The sequence below is a fragment of the Lathyrus oleraceus genome, chromosome 3, assembly GCF_024323335.1.
Source record: "Lathyrus oleraceus cultivar Zhongwan6 chromosome 3, CAAS_Psat_ZW6_1.0, whole genome shotgun sequence".
In the NCBI taxonomy this organism is placed as follows: domain Eukaryota; kingdom Viridiplantae; phylum Streptophyta; class Magnoliopsida; order Fabales; family Fabaceae; genus Lathyrus; species Lathyrus oleraceus.
The window spans coordinates 284,460,454-284,475,590 of NC_066581.1; the positions used below are offsets into that span (position 1 = coordinate 284,460,454).

General features: G+C 34.2%; 1 protein-coding gene across 1 annotated transcript; it reads right to left on the reverse strand.

Moving 5' to 3' along the window:
* Nucleotides 1–3,477: 3,477 nt before the first annotated feature.
* On the reverse strand, nt 3,478–14,687 carry LOC127127058 (uncharacterized). Its single transcript, XM_051056143.1, has 23 exons — nt 14,328–14,687; nt 13,901–14,008; nt 13,242–13,390; nt 12,026–12,107; nt 11,438–11,853; nt 10,335–10,767; nt 10,030–10,253; nt 9,547–9,742; nt 9,259–9,404; nt 8,693–8,867; nt 8,500–8,553; nt 7,981–8,160; nt 7,500–7,612; nt 7,139–7,315; nt 6,445–6,502; nt 6,246–6,305; nt 6,127–6,168; nt 5,895–6,022; nt 5,674–5,809; nt 5,499–5,576; nt 5,048–5,164; nt 4,137–4,199; nt 3,478–4,036 (listed from the first exon to the last, which is right to left on the reverse strand). Exons 1-23 carry the CDS (start codon nt 14,472–14,474, stop codon nt 3,953–3,955), a joined length of 3,366 nt encoding a protein of 1,121 aa, XP_050912100.1. The 5' UTR covers nt 14,475–14,687; the 3' UTR covers nt 3,478–3,952.
* Nucleotides 14,688–15,137: the final 450 nt, after the last annotated feature.

Consider the following 15,137-nt stretch of genomic DNA (forward strand, 5'->3'; position numbering starts at 1 on the left):
ATTTGGATCACATTTTGTGCAGCAACAACATCTTGGTAAATGAGCAACAACATACACTATATAGTCAGGATCAACTTGGTAAATGAGCAGCAATAGAGACTATATAGGGACAGCTTGGTCTGCAGTAAATGCAAGGTAAGGTAAGGTAAGGGTTATGATTTAACATTCTTGTTTTTATGCTTACTGTAGTTATCATTTTAAAAGGTCAATATGGAGGACCTTTGTTATCATTTATATGGTGACTTAAAATTTGGGAAGAAAGAGTAATTTGTAAGAACATAGATCTGTTATAATTTCTGCATAATGCACAAATCATTTTATCTGTCACAATTTTTTTATAAAACACATCATTAACCTTTTCTGTTTTTTTATGTTCACTGTCTAGTAACCATCTCCAATTTTGTACTATGTTGTGGTTTTGGTTTCAATTTCAATTTGAGTTTTGATTTAGTGTTCTATTTCCTATTGTCATACGGTGAACTGACTTCGATGTGATTTGCTTCGGAAAGCAAATGTCGCGGTTAGCAAGAGTCGCCACCGACTTTTCTTTTATCCAATAAGGAAAGGTGGAAAAGAACAGGAAAGACCTTAATTAGATTTTAGGTTCGGGAGGTACATTATACAAAGGGAAGGTGTTAGCACCCTTTGTATCCATGGTTATCCATGGGCTCTTAATTGCTGGATCACTTAGGTTTGTCTAAAAAATGTTTGTGAATGGTTTGAAAAATATTCTGAAAAAGAGAATTTAACTTTGTAATGATTCTCGTATGAATGTATACAAAGTGGTTATCTCGTTTAGTTTTGAAAATGGTTTAGAAAAATATAACTCAGTAATGATTCTAGTATGAATGTATACCAAGTGGTGATTTTCTAGTATTTGTGAAGTGTGAAAAGTATTTTTAAATTGTGAGTAAGCAATTAAGAGTTATACCGTCCTATGGTCTTTATGGGCATTTCCTATCCTTGTAAGCAACGGTTGTAAGGATACCTTAGCATTCGAAGGGACTATCATCATTTAACCGTAGGCTACACCGAAGGGTCATCGAGGGACAAAATCATATATTCGAAGGCAACATCCGAGGGGCTATGATTTATTTTAGAGGGACATGATGATTTAATCGAAGGGTCTTTGCTAAGTGTATCCCCACATTCGCGGGACATGACCGTTATACCATAATACCGTAGGGCAACAAAGAGAGGTCCAAGATCACATATTCAAAGGCCGTATTTTACAATCAATTAGGTAATTAGGATGAATCTCCACAATGAAATCAATACATTAAAATCAGCTAGGTAATTTAGGGTGGGTCTCCACATTAAAATTAATACATTAAAATCAGTTAAGCGATTTAGGGTGAATCTCCACAAGGGTATCCCACAAGTAAAGTGGAATACCTACCAAGCTATCTTTTCCGGGGATATGTGAACCTTTACAAAACTCAGCAAACATGTCAGAATACCAAATCAGGGTGCAATCGAGAATTACACCACAAAGGAAATCACAACAGTAATAGGATCAGATAAACAATGCATGGCCATGATAAAACATGTCAGATGAGCAAAAAGAAATCAGAACAGAAAAGTCAGCTACTGTCACGTTCGCTCCTGCTTCGCCTAGCGAAGGCTTAGCGAATACTCGCTACATGCTCGCTTAGCGATGTGCTAGCGAGCGGCTGCGGATTCCGGTTTTGATAACAGTACAATTTCAGCCAATTTTATGCCTTATGGCTTTCATTACAGCAATCACATGGTTAATCATTTAAGGTATTCAGATACATACTAAAAATTCACATGCCAAACTTAAGATATTTTCATAAATTTAATCATAATGCCATATGCAAATTAAGAACATAAGGCGGTAATAGCAATGCAAACCTGTTTGCAAATTGAATTGCGACCTTGGATTGGCAAATCGGATTGAATTGGGCAGAGGTAACCTTGATACCGCTGAGTTCCTTCAGGGTTTGCCTCCAGGGTTTGCCGTCTGTGAGCGTTAGGGTTTGCTTGCTAGGGTTCTCCTTTCTCCGTTTTCGTTCTCCCTCTTTTCATGACTGAAGTGTCGGTATTTATAGTGATTGTGGTGACCTAATGGGCTCAGAATGAAGCCCGAAAATTCTGATATATCGCAAGCTTCGCTAGGCGAAGGAGTTGCTCGCCTAGCGAGCAAGCTAGTTTGGATCTTTTTCTGGATTGGGTCTGTTGTGAGCTGGGCTTTTGTTCCTTTAAGGTCAGTGCCTTGCAGAATAAGTTGGAGTGCTTCGAGAAATGTTTTGCAAGATTAATGGACAAATTTTGGGGTATGACACCTATGCATGCATGTTCATCTATCTCGTGACATGCGTGTATGATTTAGGTTTCAATTTATGATGTATGCTTGTCTAAGAATTTTATTTGTTGTGTTATTTGTATATAAATTGTTTAATGATTAACTGTGATTCTTGGTTCTATTTAAGTAAGTTGTTTAAACTTTAGTATTTAACAGTGGCCACTGTTTTATTTCATGTTTGTTTAATAGTGGTCTTAATATATTTATTTGATTTTTTATTTAACAGGTTATGTGGTCAATTTCAATTTCTCTTTGTTTTCTTTTCAATCTTGAGAATATCCATACTAATATATATAATTGAATAAGTATAATATATATTATGGTTGAATTTGTTTACGTGGTTATGTGGTTTTTTTTAGTGTGGCTAAAATGTAGTTTAATTTTGACAAAATTTGACAATAGCTTGTGTGAAGGTTCTTGAAAATGATAATGTTTGTCAAACACCCCGTCAAGAATTAGCATTTGCACATATAAAGTGCTCCCAGCAAGCAGATAAAGTGCTCCCAGCAAGCGCAACTTATGTATTTGACAACATTTACTGATAACAAAAATATTTTAATATTGTATTAATTTGGATTTATATTATATTTAATCATCAAAGCCAGACATTGATAGTTTATATCCATTGGTCATGTGAATAATTATAGAATTTTTAGATTAGTTTATATCCGTTGGTAAAATAAAATTTAAAGAATTTTTTAAGAAACAATTTAAAAATATTTTTGGGCTTAAATATTGAATTAACCCAAAATACTCACCCATATTAACCCGAGACCCGTCTAAACCGAACCCGTTAAAACCGTATTTAAATTTAGGCGGAAATGGGCCTTTAAAAACTACCCGCAATTTGGGGTGGATGGTGGTTTTGGGCCCAAACCCGCCCAACCTGACCCGTTGTCTAGCCCTGGTGGCAGATACTTGTATATTGGGGGCAGATACTTGTATATGTGTTTGAGCCAACATAAGGAAAAGAGGATTGCAATCAATATACTATCAAATACATTATTGATTGGAATTTATATCCATCTCATCACTTTAAAAATGGGTCTTATAAATAGAGAAAAGGATCACATGATTAAGTGAAATTTCATTTAATAAGATAGAATATTTTGGAAAGAATGTTGGAGAGAATTGTTGCACTCTTCAAGAGATTGTCAAGAGAGAAAACAATAAGTGCATAAAATCCACTCTGAATGTTGAACTGATCAAAGAGCATATAACCAATATATATACAGATGGATCTGTTCATGCTTGTACAAAAATCACATGTTACAAAATTTGGATTAAAAAGTGAAAAAGAATAGTGAAATCCTCAGACATGAACAAGCCTCCCTACAAATATTTCTAACCTCTATCTACAATTACTATTCCGGATCGGTTCATTCGGTTAGAACACCACAAAGATGGTGTTACCACGATCATCTTAATTTAAGCTCCACATAAATGTAATTTACTCGTTCCCCCACAACCGAATCCAACGGAAAGGATGCATAGTCCTTTCCTTTCAGTGTGACATGATTGATCAAACTATGATATGTGGGCTGAGGCTAAAAGCCTCCCAAGTAAACTACTTTAGTGGGGAAACCAATGAGGACCACATTACAGATGTTAAATCTATGTTTACTTTCATTCTTCCTCATTTGTAACAGATGAAAGTTTCTCTTCCAGGTCTTCTAATAAATCTTGATATTCAGTAAATGCTGGGTGTGACTGTAGTGCATAGAAAACCAGCAGGGACTATAATTTTGTTCATTAAGTATAAATTATGCAATTACTATCAATTGCATCAGAAAAATTAAGATAGTTATACCTGCAGGGTGCTGCTGTAAGCTTTCCATAACCGAAAATCGTGACGGAATAAGTCAAACAGAACCTGTAAAAGCACACCAGAAGAACATTCCAATTATCAACAAAGTGAATCCTTTTTCAAAATAGCACAAGATCCATAAATGACAGATATATGTAAAAATAATTATGAAGAATCATTTCAAAAATCATGCAGTAACTATGAAGACTCGTGAATTTTTAAGTTATAAAGACTTAATTTTTGCAAGTGAAGAACAATAAATCTAATAAAATCTAATTAAGGGCCAGTTTGTTTTAGCTTTAAAAAAATGAATTTTTTCTTTATATTTTTAAAAATGGATTCTACAAAAATGTTTTTCAAAATATTATAAGTTTTTCTAAATTTGTTTTCTATAAATTAAAAGATTGAATTGTTCATTCTATAACATAAATATACATTATTGAAGATCAAAACATAGTCAAAATCACAATTTTTTCAAAAAGTTGTATCTTAAAAATGATTTTTATGAAAAGCTATTTGAAATAGCTTCAAAATTAAGTGATTTTTTGAAAATTTGATATCCAAAAAAAGTTTCGATAAAATAATGAAATAGTTAAAATAACATTTTAAGAATAACTATTCAAACCAAATTTTCATTTGAAGCTTTTATGAAAAGTTTCTTTGTAAATTTTTTTTACACTAAAATTTATAACACTAAAAATCATTTTTAAAAAAAGCCAAAACAAACGGGTCCTAAAACTCTGTATTACTATAATAAGAGTATTAATTAAATGTTGTGTCCTCTCATCTAATATATCATAACTCAGAATTGGATTTTCTATCATTCTCTCCTTTCCATCTTTTCCCTAAAATCTTGACACGGCCCGCGTCACCAAAATTTTGTATCTCAGTGTACACAATGAACCTTAACATACCTCGGAACGTCTTAAGAGAGTAGCCAGGACAACTATCCATTCCTTAAATTTGACAGAGCACATATGAGCCAGGAGAAAGTCAGCATCCAATCGGCTCTGTAATGTTTCCATTTGAAGCTGAAAACATAAAATAGTGTTCATTAACAGAGTGAAGATTTAAAGCTAAAGAAAAACATTATGATAAATCTAGACAAGTTTCTGCCAAATGAATAAAGAGCGCATAATCAGTGTTCAAGATTGGCTTCAGCAGTGAATAATCAGTGTTCCTCCATCAACAGTCATAATAATAATTTATGATACATTTAGATGCAATGAGTCTTTTTCCTTAGAAAAGGAAATGTTTTCAAAAGGAGGGAGTATCAGGAGGGTAAAGTATCCTCCTGTACCATAAGGCCATTTAGAGCATAATGATCAAAAAATAAGTTTTTTTTCCAAATGTTAAATCTCAAACCTTTTGGCTTATTAGTTCAAGCCCTGAAGCAAAATTCTCCAGCCGAGCACTTCCATATCTTTCACGTTGTAGATATTCCTGAAATTGGTTATCATTAAACAACTTCACATTAAAATAAAGGGAAATTGACTTAAGGGGATTAGAACAAACAAGTCAATCAGCAAGATCTTCTTACCACTAAATCAAACTGAGTGCCTTTTACAAATGCAACAAGCTTGGAAAGCTCTTTCCCTGCCATCAAGTAACTAGCATGGTTTTCTAAAATATTCTTAACTGACGTAACATGAGCACTTTGTTCCTTGAATGAGGTGCTGCTCCAAAGAAAATTACTTGTTGGTATGATTGATAACTCCGATGCTAGACCAAAATAAAAAATTCACTAAATTTAACACAAACCTTTTATCCAATGCTTGCTTGCGCTCGGTAGAACGAAAAAGAAAATAGCCTAAAAATCTGGGAGACAGTTTGTCTGAATCAGATGATGCTTGGTCATATTCTCTACCAGATCTTAGCAAGAACCTCACCTGGGGACCCAAAACAAAAATTTATGTCAAAGTTCATAAACTCTTGTATGAGATATATTACTTGACCAGCTAAAGTAAATAATGTTAGTGTTTCAAGACATTACCAGCTCCCCAGCAAGCTCATATAAAGAATCAACGAGTGTTGCCTGCATAAGTTTAATAATCCATGTCAATGATGTAGCTTGAAATAAAAATAAAATAATTGAAGCAGTGAAGGGCAAACCTGTAATAACCGTAAAGCACAATATTGACTCACAGCAGGACCCTCAAGTTTGGCAATTACCTGTTACATTTGAGATGAGATGAACTTGATCATACGAGTATATCTATATTTGGATTCTCACCACTAGTTGGCATTCAGAATGATAATCTTTCTACTCTCTACAGATAAAGAAACATTGAGAAAGGAGAGTGATTCTCACAAGTATATAGCAAGCTGCAGTGCGGTACCATCTACGTTGAAAACATTCCTCAAACAATCTATATAGAAGTAAAAAATCAATCAGCCACATTAAAATACCGCAATGGAAAAAACATTACAGTTGTATAAAGTGTTAATAAGCCATAAGAGGAAACAAAATTCAGATGACTTTGCAAGGGAAAAACAGCTTATCAATCTTGTTCAAAATAAAGGAAAAATTATTTATTATATATATGTATATAGGTAAAAATTAAGCTTCATAACATTCTTTTCTTTGTTTCTTTAGGCTAAGTCTCAGAGCGGAACAATGAAAAAAAATTGAAAAAATTGAAAATTCTCAATTATTATACAAATCAAATTTGTCTTTTGGTCCGGTTTCACACAAGAAAATCTGTCACATTCACAATTTATTTCAATCTGTCCAGTCATGCTACCTAACATGCAGGAGCATGGGGAAAAATGAAGCATTTAATTGCAGAGGTAGTAATTTAATAACCGAAAGGTTGCAACATTATTATAATATTCTTGAAAGCCATACAAAAATTGCATCTAGCACAATGACAAATGGTATTACCAAGTTCACCGGTTAAGTATTTTTCTACATGATTCCATATTTCAAAAGATTTTAGTACATTTCAAGAATATTAATGAACGATGAAATCAAAATGAAACGTATAGATGTTTGAAAGACATACTCTGTGGATCTTCCAGCAGCAGAGAACAAATCTGCCCAATGACGACCATCTGTTTTTCTTGCAACACTAACAACAACATCCAAGTACTCTGGAAAATTTCGGATAAGATCGCAGGTCTTCTCCAAAAGAGTTTTTACATGTTTAAGAACTGACATCTGGTTCTTGTCTACATTTGGCCTGGAACAGTCGGCATGAAAATTAACCAATCAAGATAAAAACCAATTGGCAACTAAGTTTTGTATCGAGAAATTGTTACACACATGCTAAAGCAAAGGAAATTCGCAAGAAACTATAGACAACTACCAAGAAACTATAACCAAAATCCTGGTAGTTGTCTATTAATGTTTCCAAATTATAGTACCTGGATATATCTGCTTCAAATACTGTAAAAAGAAGCCACTCTAGACAATGTGAAAAATGAGGCTTTTCTGCTGATAGTTCTGCCAGCCTTAAAGCTTCCTCAATTTTGTCTCTCTGGCAAATACATATATAATAGGAAAGAATCACACAGGTTATCCCTTTAATGGTTTTGGGAAAACAAAATTGGAAAGAAAAACACAAAAAAAGACATATAGTACCCTCCCCCACTGTAACCTGACATAAGATACCCGATTAAAATACATCTGTGATTCCTTATCTATTGGTTTAATACATTTGTAACTCTGAATGTGCTGCATATATGAAATCTATTGGGTCATATAGAGCAAACATGCCACACCGATAGGAACCTTTTTAAGCAATAAATGCAAAAGCAACAAAAAAAATCAACAATGTCTCAGAAATAAAATATGGGTTACAAGTTCAGGCAATTCTAAATCACTTCAATTTACTCAATGTAGTACCTGAAGAAGATGGCGGAGTAGGCAGTGCAGTATAGTTTGTGCTTGAGGAGATGGCTCAAAACACGGGAATTCTGCACTTGATGGAAATGACATTCTCTGGGAAACACCAACAACTACACCAGCATTCGGAAGAAGTCCCAGAGGGTATACTTCACGATCAAACTCCAGCTCCGGATCCAGCTGAAAATCAATTAAAGATCAAATCAGATAATGAACAGATTCCAGAATAAAGGATGATTAAATTTATTGAAGTTGCTTCAAATAGCCTAAAATACTCTTATTATTGAAAATTTCTATATACCTAGCAGATAAAAGTAAGATGCAAAATGAAGCCAATCAACAATATAAGGGACCTACAGTTGCATGTGATTCTTTATAATAATTTAAACAAAAAGTATTGAAGGAATAAATTACAAAATATGTTAGGGAAAGAAATTTTAAAACAATGAACTAGAAAATAAGTTGCGTTATGTTCAATGCAGCCTACAAGATTATAAACATCCTAATAAATATCCAGACCTGCAAGAAGTCTTCCTGCTTAAAAGAATTTGGACCTGGAGATGGATACCAAACCTGCAACAATGAACTTCCATGTAAAAACTATCAGAGAAGTAAAAAGAAAACACACTAGAGGGTGGATTAGAAGTTATTTAATCTAATAAAATATAAGGATGTAAATCAGGGATTAAGAAAGATCTTAACAGTTAATTACCTGCATGCCCCGATGACCATAATCTAACCATGAAACTTCCTCAATCAAATTTGTTTTATCCTCAAACTGGCCACAAGTGACCCAAAAAAGCTCAACTGAATCCGTAAGATTTCTCTCCCGCCCATCATCCAAATCAAGAAGCGAAAGCTCCCCATTTGACCTCAATATCAGACATCTAGAACAAATCCTTAACATCAGTAACATGATACAAAGAATACCCCCCACCCCCACCAGTGCATCTGATCCAGAACTCTAACTATATTTATCTTGACACAAACACTGAAACAAAGAACTCGATTTTCTTGACGATGAATTATTAATAGGGAAAAAATGGCTCTAATCACAGCAACAAAAGCAAACAAGTTTAGACGAGCATATCAATTCTTATCTCCATTCAACAAAGCTGGAACTCGGATGCCAGTTCATGATAATATTAATAAGGGATTCTTAGTTATAATGCATTCTGACTTTACAGATTGTGATATTTTCCCTTTGGATCATTTCACTGAGAGAAATGGAAAAATAAACTGGAGAAAGGGATTACATGTTGGTCAAAAGGATATTACCTTGCTGGTTCTCCACTAAATGAATCTGATGAAGATGAAATGTAACTTTTTGAAATAGGTTCTCGTGGGATTTGATCAGGAATGAATCGCATTGCTGCAGGATGACTCTTGGCAGTCATAATTGAAAGTTCTCGTACTGCAGAAAGCTGTTTGTCATGTTATCACTTAAAAATGTATAACAAACAAGGTTTTATAGAAGAAAACTTGAAGGGAAAAAAGAGCATGTCGAACAAGAGTATCATTGAAAACCAATAAATGGGGAAATCAATTTTATAAGTGTGCATTTACCTGTAAATCTGGATTTCCTGAAGGAGTTAATTCACCAAATAATTTAACATTGAATATATGGACATCAAATGGTCTATATGTAACCAGTATATAGTCTTGGTACACATCCATCACAATTGGTTTCGCTAGCAATGGTTTTCGACAGAGCAATGAGCTTTGATCAAGGTGATATCTTGGGTAAAAGAGCAATTCATACCTGAGATAAATAAGGAGACCTAAGAGACCATTGCATGTAGAATAAAATGTTTTGAATGTTGCATAATGCTACAGTTATTGCTACGAAAACCAATAGTTTTGGGTTCAATCGGACCTATACTAAAAAAAACAAGTTAAAGAGATAAAAACACTTAACACCCTTTAAATTCAGGCTCTTCGAGGCTGTATACTGTTTAACAACAATTGGCTAAAAACGATAGTTTTTACCTACTAAAAACTATAAGGAACCAACCACGTGAAATACGTAAGCAAATAAAAGTATCTCACATTTTGGAAGAATCAATATAGTTGCAGACAACAACAATCTTTCCCAGCCATAGCAAGCCCTTACACTGAATCTTTTGTTCCTGTGTAACATCTCCAAATACTCTCCATCTTTTCAATCGTATATCATACAATATCAAACCATGGAGACCAGCGACTGCTAAGTACATTCCATCCTGACTAGCTGCCACATGTTGAACAGGCCAGTTTTGGGAAATATAAGAAACCTAAGAAAAAATTGAAACTTTAGAAGTGATTTTCATTCGATTAAGACTACACATTTAAAGTTTGACAATCAAACACATAACTGGAAGCTTAAGATGCAGCATTTTAAGCTCGTCAATCTCTTCTGACTGCACAATGAGCAACCGGTCTTCCCCATAAATCACTTGCCGGATGTATGCAGTTCCGGAAACACCTCTGTTAAGACAGCATTTTCCAAAAGAGAATGAAAGAATTCTCTCTGAAGATCTCTCCTCAATAACATAAAGTCTATATCCATGTTCACCCCACTGCATCAGTGAGGTACCACCCATCAATGGCTCATGCTTACAATCACGGTTTGGCTTAGCAACTGGAGAAGATACAGAACTTAAACCTATCTGTCGGATTGTTGACATCAAGCGGCACCCAGAAACTGACCAAACTGTAAGCCCCCTTAATTTCCACCCAACTGCAAAAGCAGAGTTATCAGGTGTCCATGCAATGCAACTAACAGGGCCAGTGTCATCCATTGAATATCTGCAAAAAGTAGCATACTCCATGACATAGAACCAAAGTCCATCTACATAACATTGAACACAAGTCCCAACACATACTGGTAAGATGGAGAAACTATGACTGCAGTCATTTCTGAAACTGAAATTGCATGGATTCATAAAATAGAAGAGCGAGCGGTGTAATTTAATTACGATGAATGATGCTGGAATAACTTAGAATGTTTTAACCTTTCCTGAGTAGCTAAGTTGCGCTAAAGACTTTCAAAACAAACAAATAAACATAAAGGAGACAGCAGTGAGATTGAAGAGCAGGTGAGATAACATTAAGCAAGAGTATTGAGCACAATCTGCTGGAGAATTTGAGCATCAAGCCCAGAGAAGTAAATTGCAGAAGTGTTCAATTTGTTATGGATTCCCTATATGCATATTTAATACACTCTCTATTCCTTTTTAAGTGTTGCTTTTGTAGAAGATTTTTGTTTCTATTTATTTGTGACTATCAAAGTTCAACACGACATTAATATATGTTGTCAAAATACCCTAAATATTTATTGCGAAGAGAGAAATAGGTAGAATGAGATAATAAATAGTTACGGGTATTAAAGAAAAAGATAAATGATTTCATCAAAAGTAACAAAACTTATGGATTTATTTGGTATGCATAAATAACTTTAAAATGACACAAAACATACCCCCAGTCATACAAAGAAACTGTGCGTATAAGCATTAATGACTCAGCCAAATCATACAACTCCACAATTCCTCTTCTGGTACCAACAGCAAGAATATCCTGCTCAAGAGCTACTGAAGCACATACAGCGTCCCCACAAGCCAACCTCTTTTCTGCTTTAATACAGTCAACTTGCTTTAAACCTTTCTTACTAATGGAACATGAGACAAGGTGCCCATCAGAATACAAGACAAATAGTAACCTCAAAGAAAGGCAAAGCTCCAGCTGTTTGATTTCAGAATTTTTTGGAATAATGTGATTGGGCATAGGAACCTTTAGGAGGTCTTTAGGCGAAACACCATTCTCTAAAGAATGTGGAAATTGAGAATTATCAAAGCTAGCAGAAGGATTTGGATCAAATTGAAAAGCTCCATAGAACTGTGTAGGAGATCATAAAATAAAATGAGTAATATTGTTATACATCAAAACAAAAATGAATGCTGTAAACTCAGTTGAATATTTTGTGTAAATCAGTGACCAATTAACCAAAGAAAATAAGTTCAATTGGGATGAAATGTCCGAAATTGGTGGTGCTCTATGTTTAAATTACCTCCCCCTTCCAAGATATACTGTACAATGTTCCATCAGAAAGTCCAAGCAGCATATGTTTGCTATCACTAACAATATTGCTCCTGACAAAACAGTTGTATAAAGAGTAGTGTCAAGATCATGTAGCAAATGGCTTCAACTTTTGATTACTACATACAGAGTGAAGTGTAAAATTTTGACACTTTTCAGAAAGTATTGAGTAATGGCAGTATCATGAGTTCAATATAGCATATTGCTTTAGATAATGCCAATGGGTTAAAAGAAATCGTGTAGACATTCAATTGTCACAATAACTAATGTCCCATATGGATGCAGACTTCTATAAGGAACATATCTTCGGAGCTAATATAATATTTCTTCAACTTTTGATTTATAATATACCTAACTCCTCTATTCCTCATTGCATTTCTTAGGTAACTAGCATGGTGGAACCAAATTTTACGAAAAGTGATATGTATAAAATAAATGCTGTTTTACTTAACACTCTAAGTTTTCGGGTATTTGATGCATAACAGTTTATCGAAGCCCCTATGAACAAGTAAGTGGCTAAGAGTTCAATACTTTAGATCCTCATTCCTCTAATTAAAAGTTGTGTTTCAGCACAAGGTGGGCTGGTATATGCGTTGTCCATGCTTTAAACTCAAAGGACTCATGCTAGAGGGGGGTATGTTGGACATAAATAACATACAAACATTAATATGTCTTCATCTAGAAGCTAGGATGGTTGGTTCATGCCAGTAACCAAGAAATCAATCAACATATCTTTCATCAAAAGAAAAATATAATATCCCGTGTATACCATACTTACAACAACAACAACCAAGTCTTATCCCCATAAGTGGCGTTGGCTGCATAGATCAACTTCCGCCATAATGTTCTATCCAGGACCATGCTTCTATCAAACTCGTTAATCTCGAGAACTTTCTTAATAACTTCTCTTATAGTTTTTCTAAGTCTTCCTCTACCTCTAGTTGTTTGACTCCTCTCCATCTGAACTACTCTCCTTATCATATAATCTACATGTCTTTTTCTACATGCCCAAACCACCTAAGTCTATTTTCCACCATCTGCATGCCCATACTTATAAATACAAAATCTTATTCCACTATAGGGCTCCAATTCATATTCCATAGTCCATACCAATAGTAGTTTTGTTCAATTGCATTAATTCACATAGAGAAAAGAAGTTTCAAAAACAATACTAGCAAGAAACCTACAACGACAAATCCTTTGCTGCAAAAGGAACTTGCTCAGTAAGAAGAAGAGATATAGTTGCTAGGGACAAAGCAGAAGGTTGTTTCCCACCAATGTGTATTTTTTTATCCAAGAATTGGACCTTGAAAATGTGAAGATAGAAAGAAGATGTCTGCAAATAGAAAATACATATCAATCAGGAATATAATATAAGATACTTAAAACATGGCATTAACTTCAAGGAATGTGTTAATTGCAGCATGAACAAAATAAAGGCATAAAATGAAATAGGAGGTAGAGTATCTCACAATTAATAGGATATAACTATAAACATAACAAACTAATCTTGTGGTAAAACGTTTCAACGGTCCTGAATGTGCACACAACAAAGCTGGTCCAAATCGATAAAACATTTAAACATAATTTCGATGGGGTAAGGTGCATCTTTCATTAGAGAACATAGTCCGCTGACAATCAGACAATATGAGTGTCAGCTTACAAACACGAGTGACAATATTTCATTTGCAGTCTCCAAATATTATAACCAAAATTCCAATTTTCACACCAAAACGCCGATAATCAAACAAATGTACAAATTCACAAGCATATTAAAGGTGTTATCGAAAAAGTCGGAATACATAACTGACAAACCACATTGTTAATCACACGTCAGCACACTTACAAGAATAGCAATTAATTTAGCATCAGGACTCCACACAGCCTGCAAGTTTTCACCTTCTCTCTTCAATGAATTTGAATCTCTCTTGTACTTTCCCAATCTCACTCTATGCTGAATAACCAACAGGAAAAAAAACACTGTTAAGCCCAAAATTACATCCACATTACATCAATGCACCCCCATGAAAACCACTTCAACATTTCCCCCAAAAATCTTGAAAATCAAATAAATAATAAAAACTCATCACACAGAAATTCAAATACAAACTCCAAAATGCCACATTACAAAAACTCTACTCCTCATCAAAATCAAGTTCGCATTTTTTTCCAAAAAAGTTATAGGAAACTCCTACAATTGAATATAGATACAAAATTGCCCCAAAAACATAAATTCAAATACGAAAATTGATACAATGAACGGATCCAAGTACCTGAGAAGAGTTCCATAGTTCAAAATGAGTAGGTGAAACAACAAGCAACAAACGATTGATGAGTTTGAAATACACAATCTTCTGCACAGAAGGACACAGTCCCTGCTCCAGAGGGATGACCTGAGGCCACCCATATGCCATATACATGTTTTTGTTGTTAGATTCGTTTCAAATAACTGCAATTGATCATAGATCTAGAATCTGGAGATGGAATTGATTAGAGGGAAGAAGATTGATGGAAATGGTTGTTTGAGGTTTGATCCGCGATTTGGATTTGGGATTGGGATTTGGGAGAATTGGGAAGAACCAAGTTCAACTACAAGGCCCCAACCCAACAGCATCACACTGGAAATTAAAATTAAAAATAAAATTTTGTTTATGCAATAAATTAATAAAATTAGAGTATTTTGTTTTTCTTAATAATAAAATTAGTTAATAAAATTACAATTAAATGTAATTATAGGAATGTAGTACATATTTGTGAAAATTTTATGTAAATAGCTCACCTTTTCAATTTTATTCCTATAATAACCATCATTTTCATCTATTTTTTAAAGTAATTCAATTTCAAATAAAGAAATTTAAACAAAGTGGTATTGTCAATTGAATTGATGACGCATGTGGTGTAGTCAATTTAATTAGCGACACCATGCATCTCTTAAGAGTTAATGTCAATTGGTTTGACACATGTGTATCAGATCTAAGTGGTGATAGCTCTTGTTTTTTAAACGGGGATGTCAGTTCAATTGGCAACATCTCTTATGAAATACATGTGATCGTCAATTGTATTGCATGCATCGCATTAAGTCA

Bases quoted from the DNA above. Each gene is read 5' to 3' on its own strand.
- LOC127127058 (XM_051056143.1), bottom strand. From the start codon at position 14,474: ATGTATATGGCATATGGGTGGCCTCAGGTCATCCCTCTGGAGCAGGGA. The intron at 8,868-9,258 runs GTAATATCCTTT...GATTTGTTCTAG, and splicing joins TTTAGTGGAGAACCAGCAAG to ATGTCTGATATTGAGGTCAA. The intron at 4,037-4,136 runs GTATAACTATCT...TATGCACTACAG, and splicing joins CTTACAGCAGCACCCTGCAG to TCACACCCAGCATTTACTGA.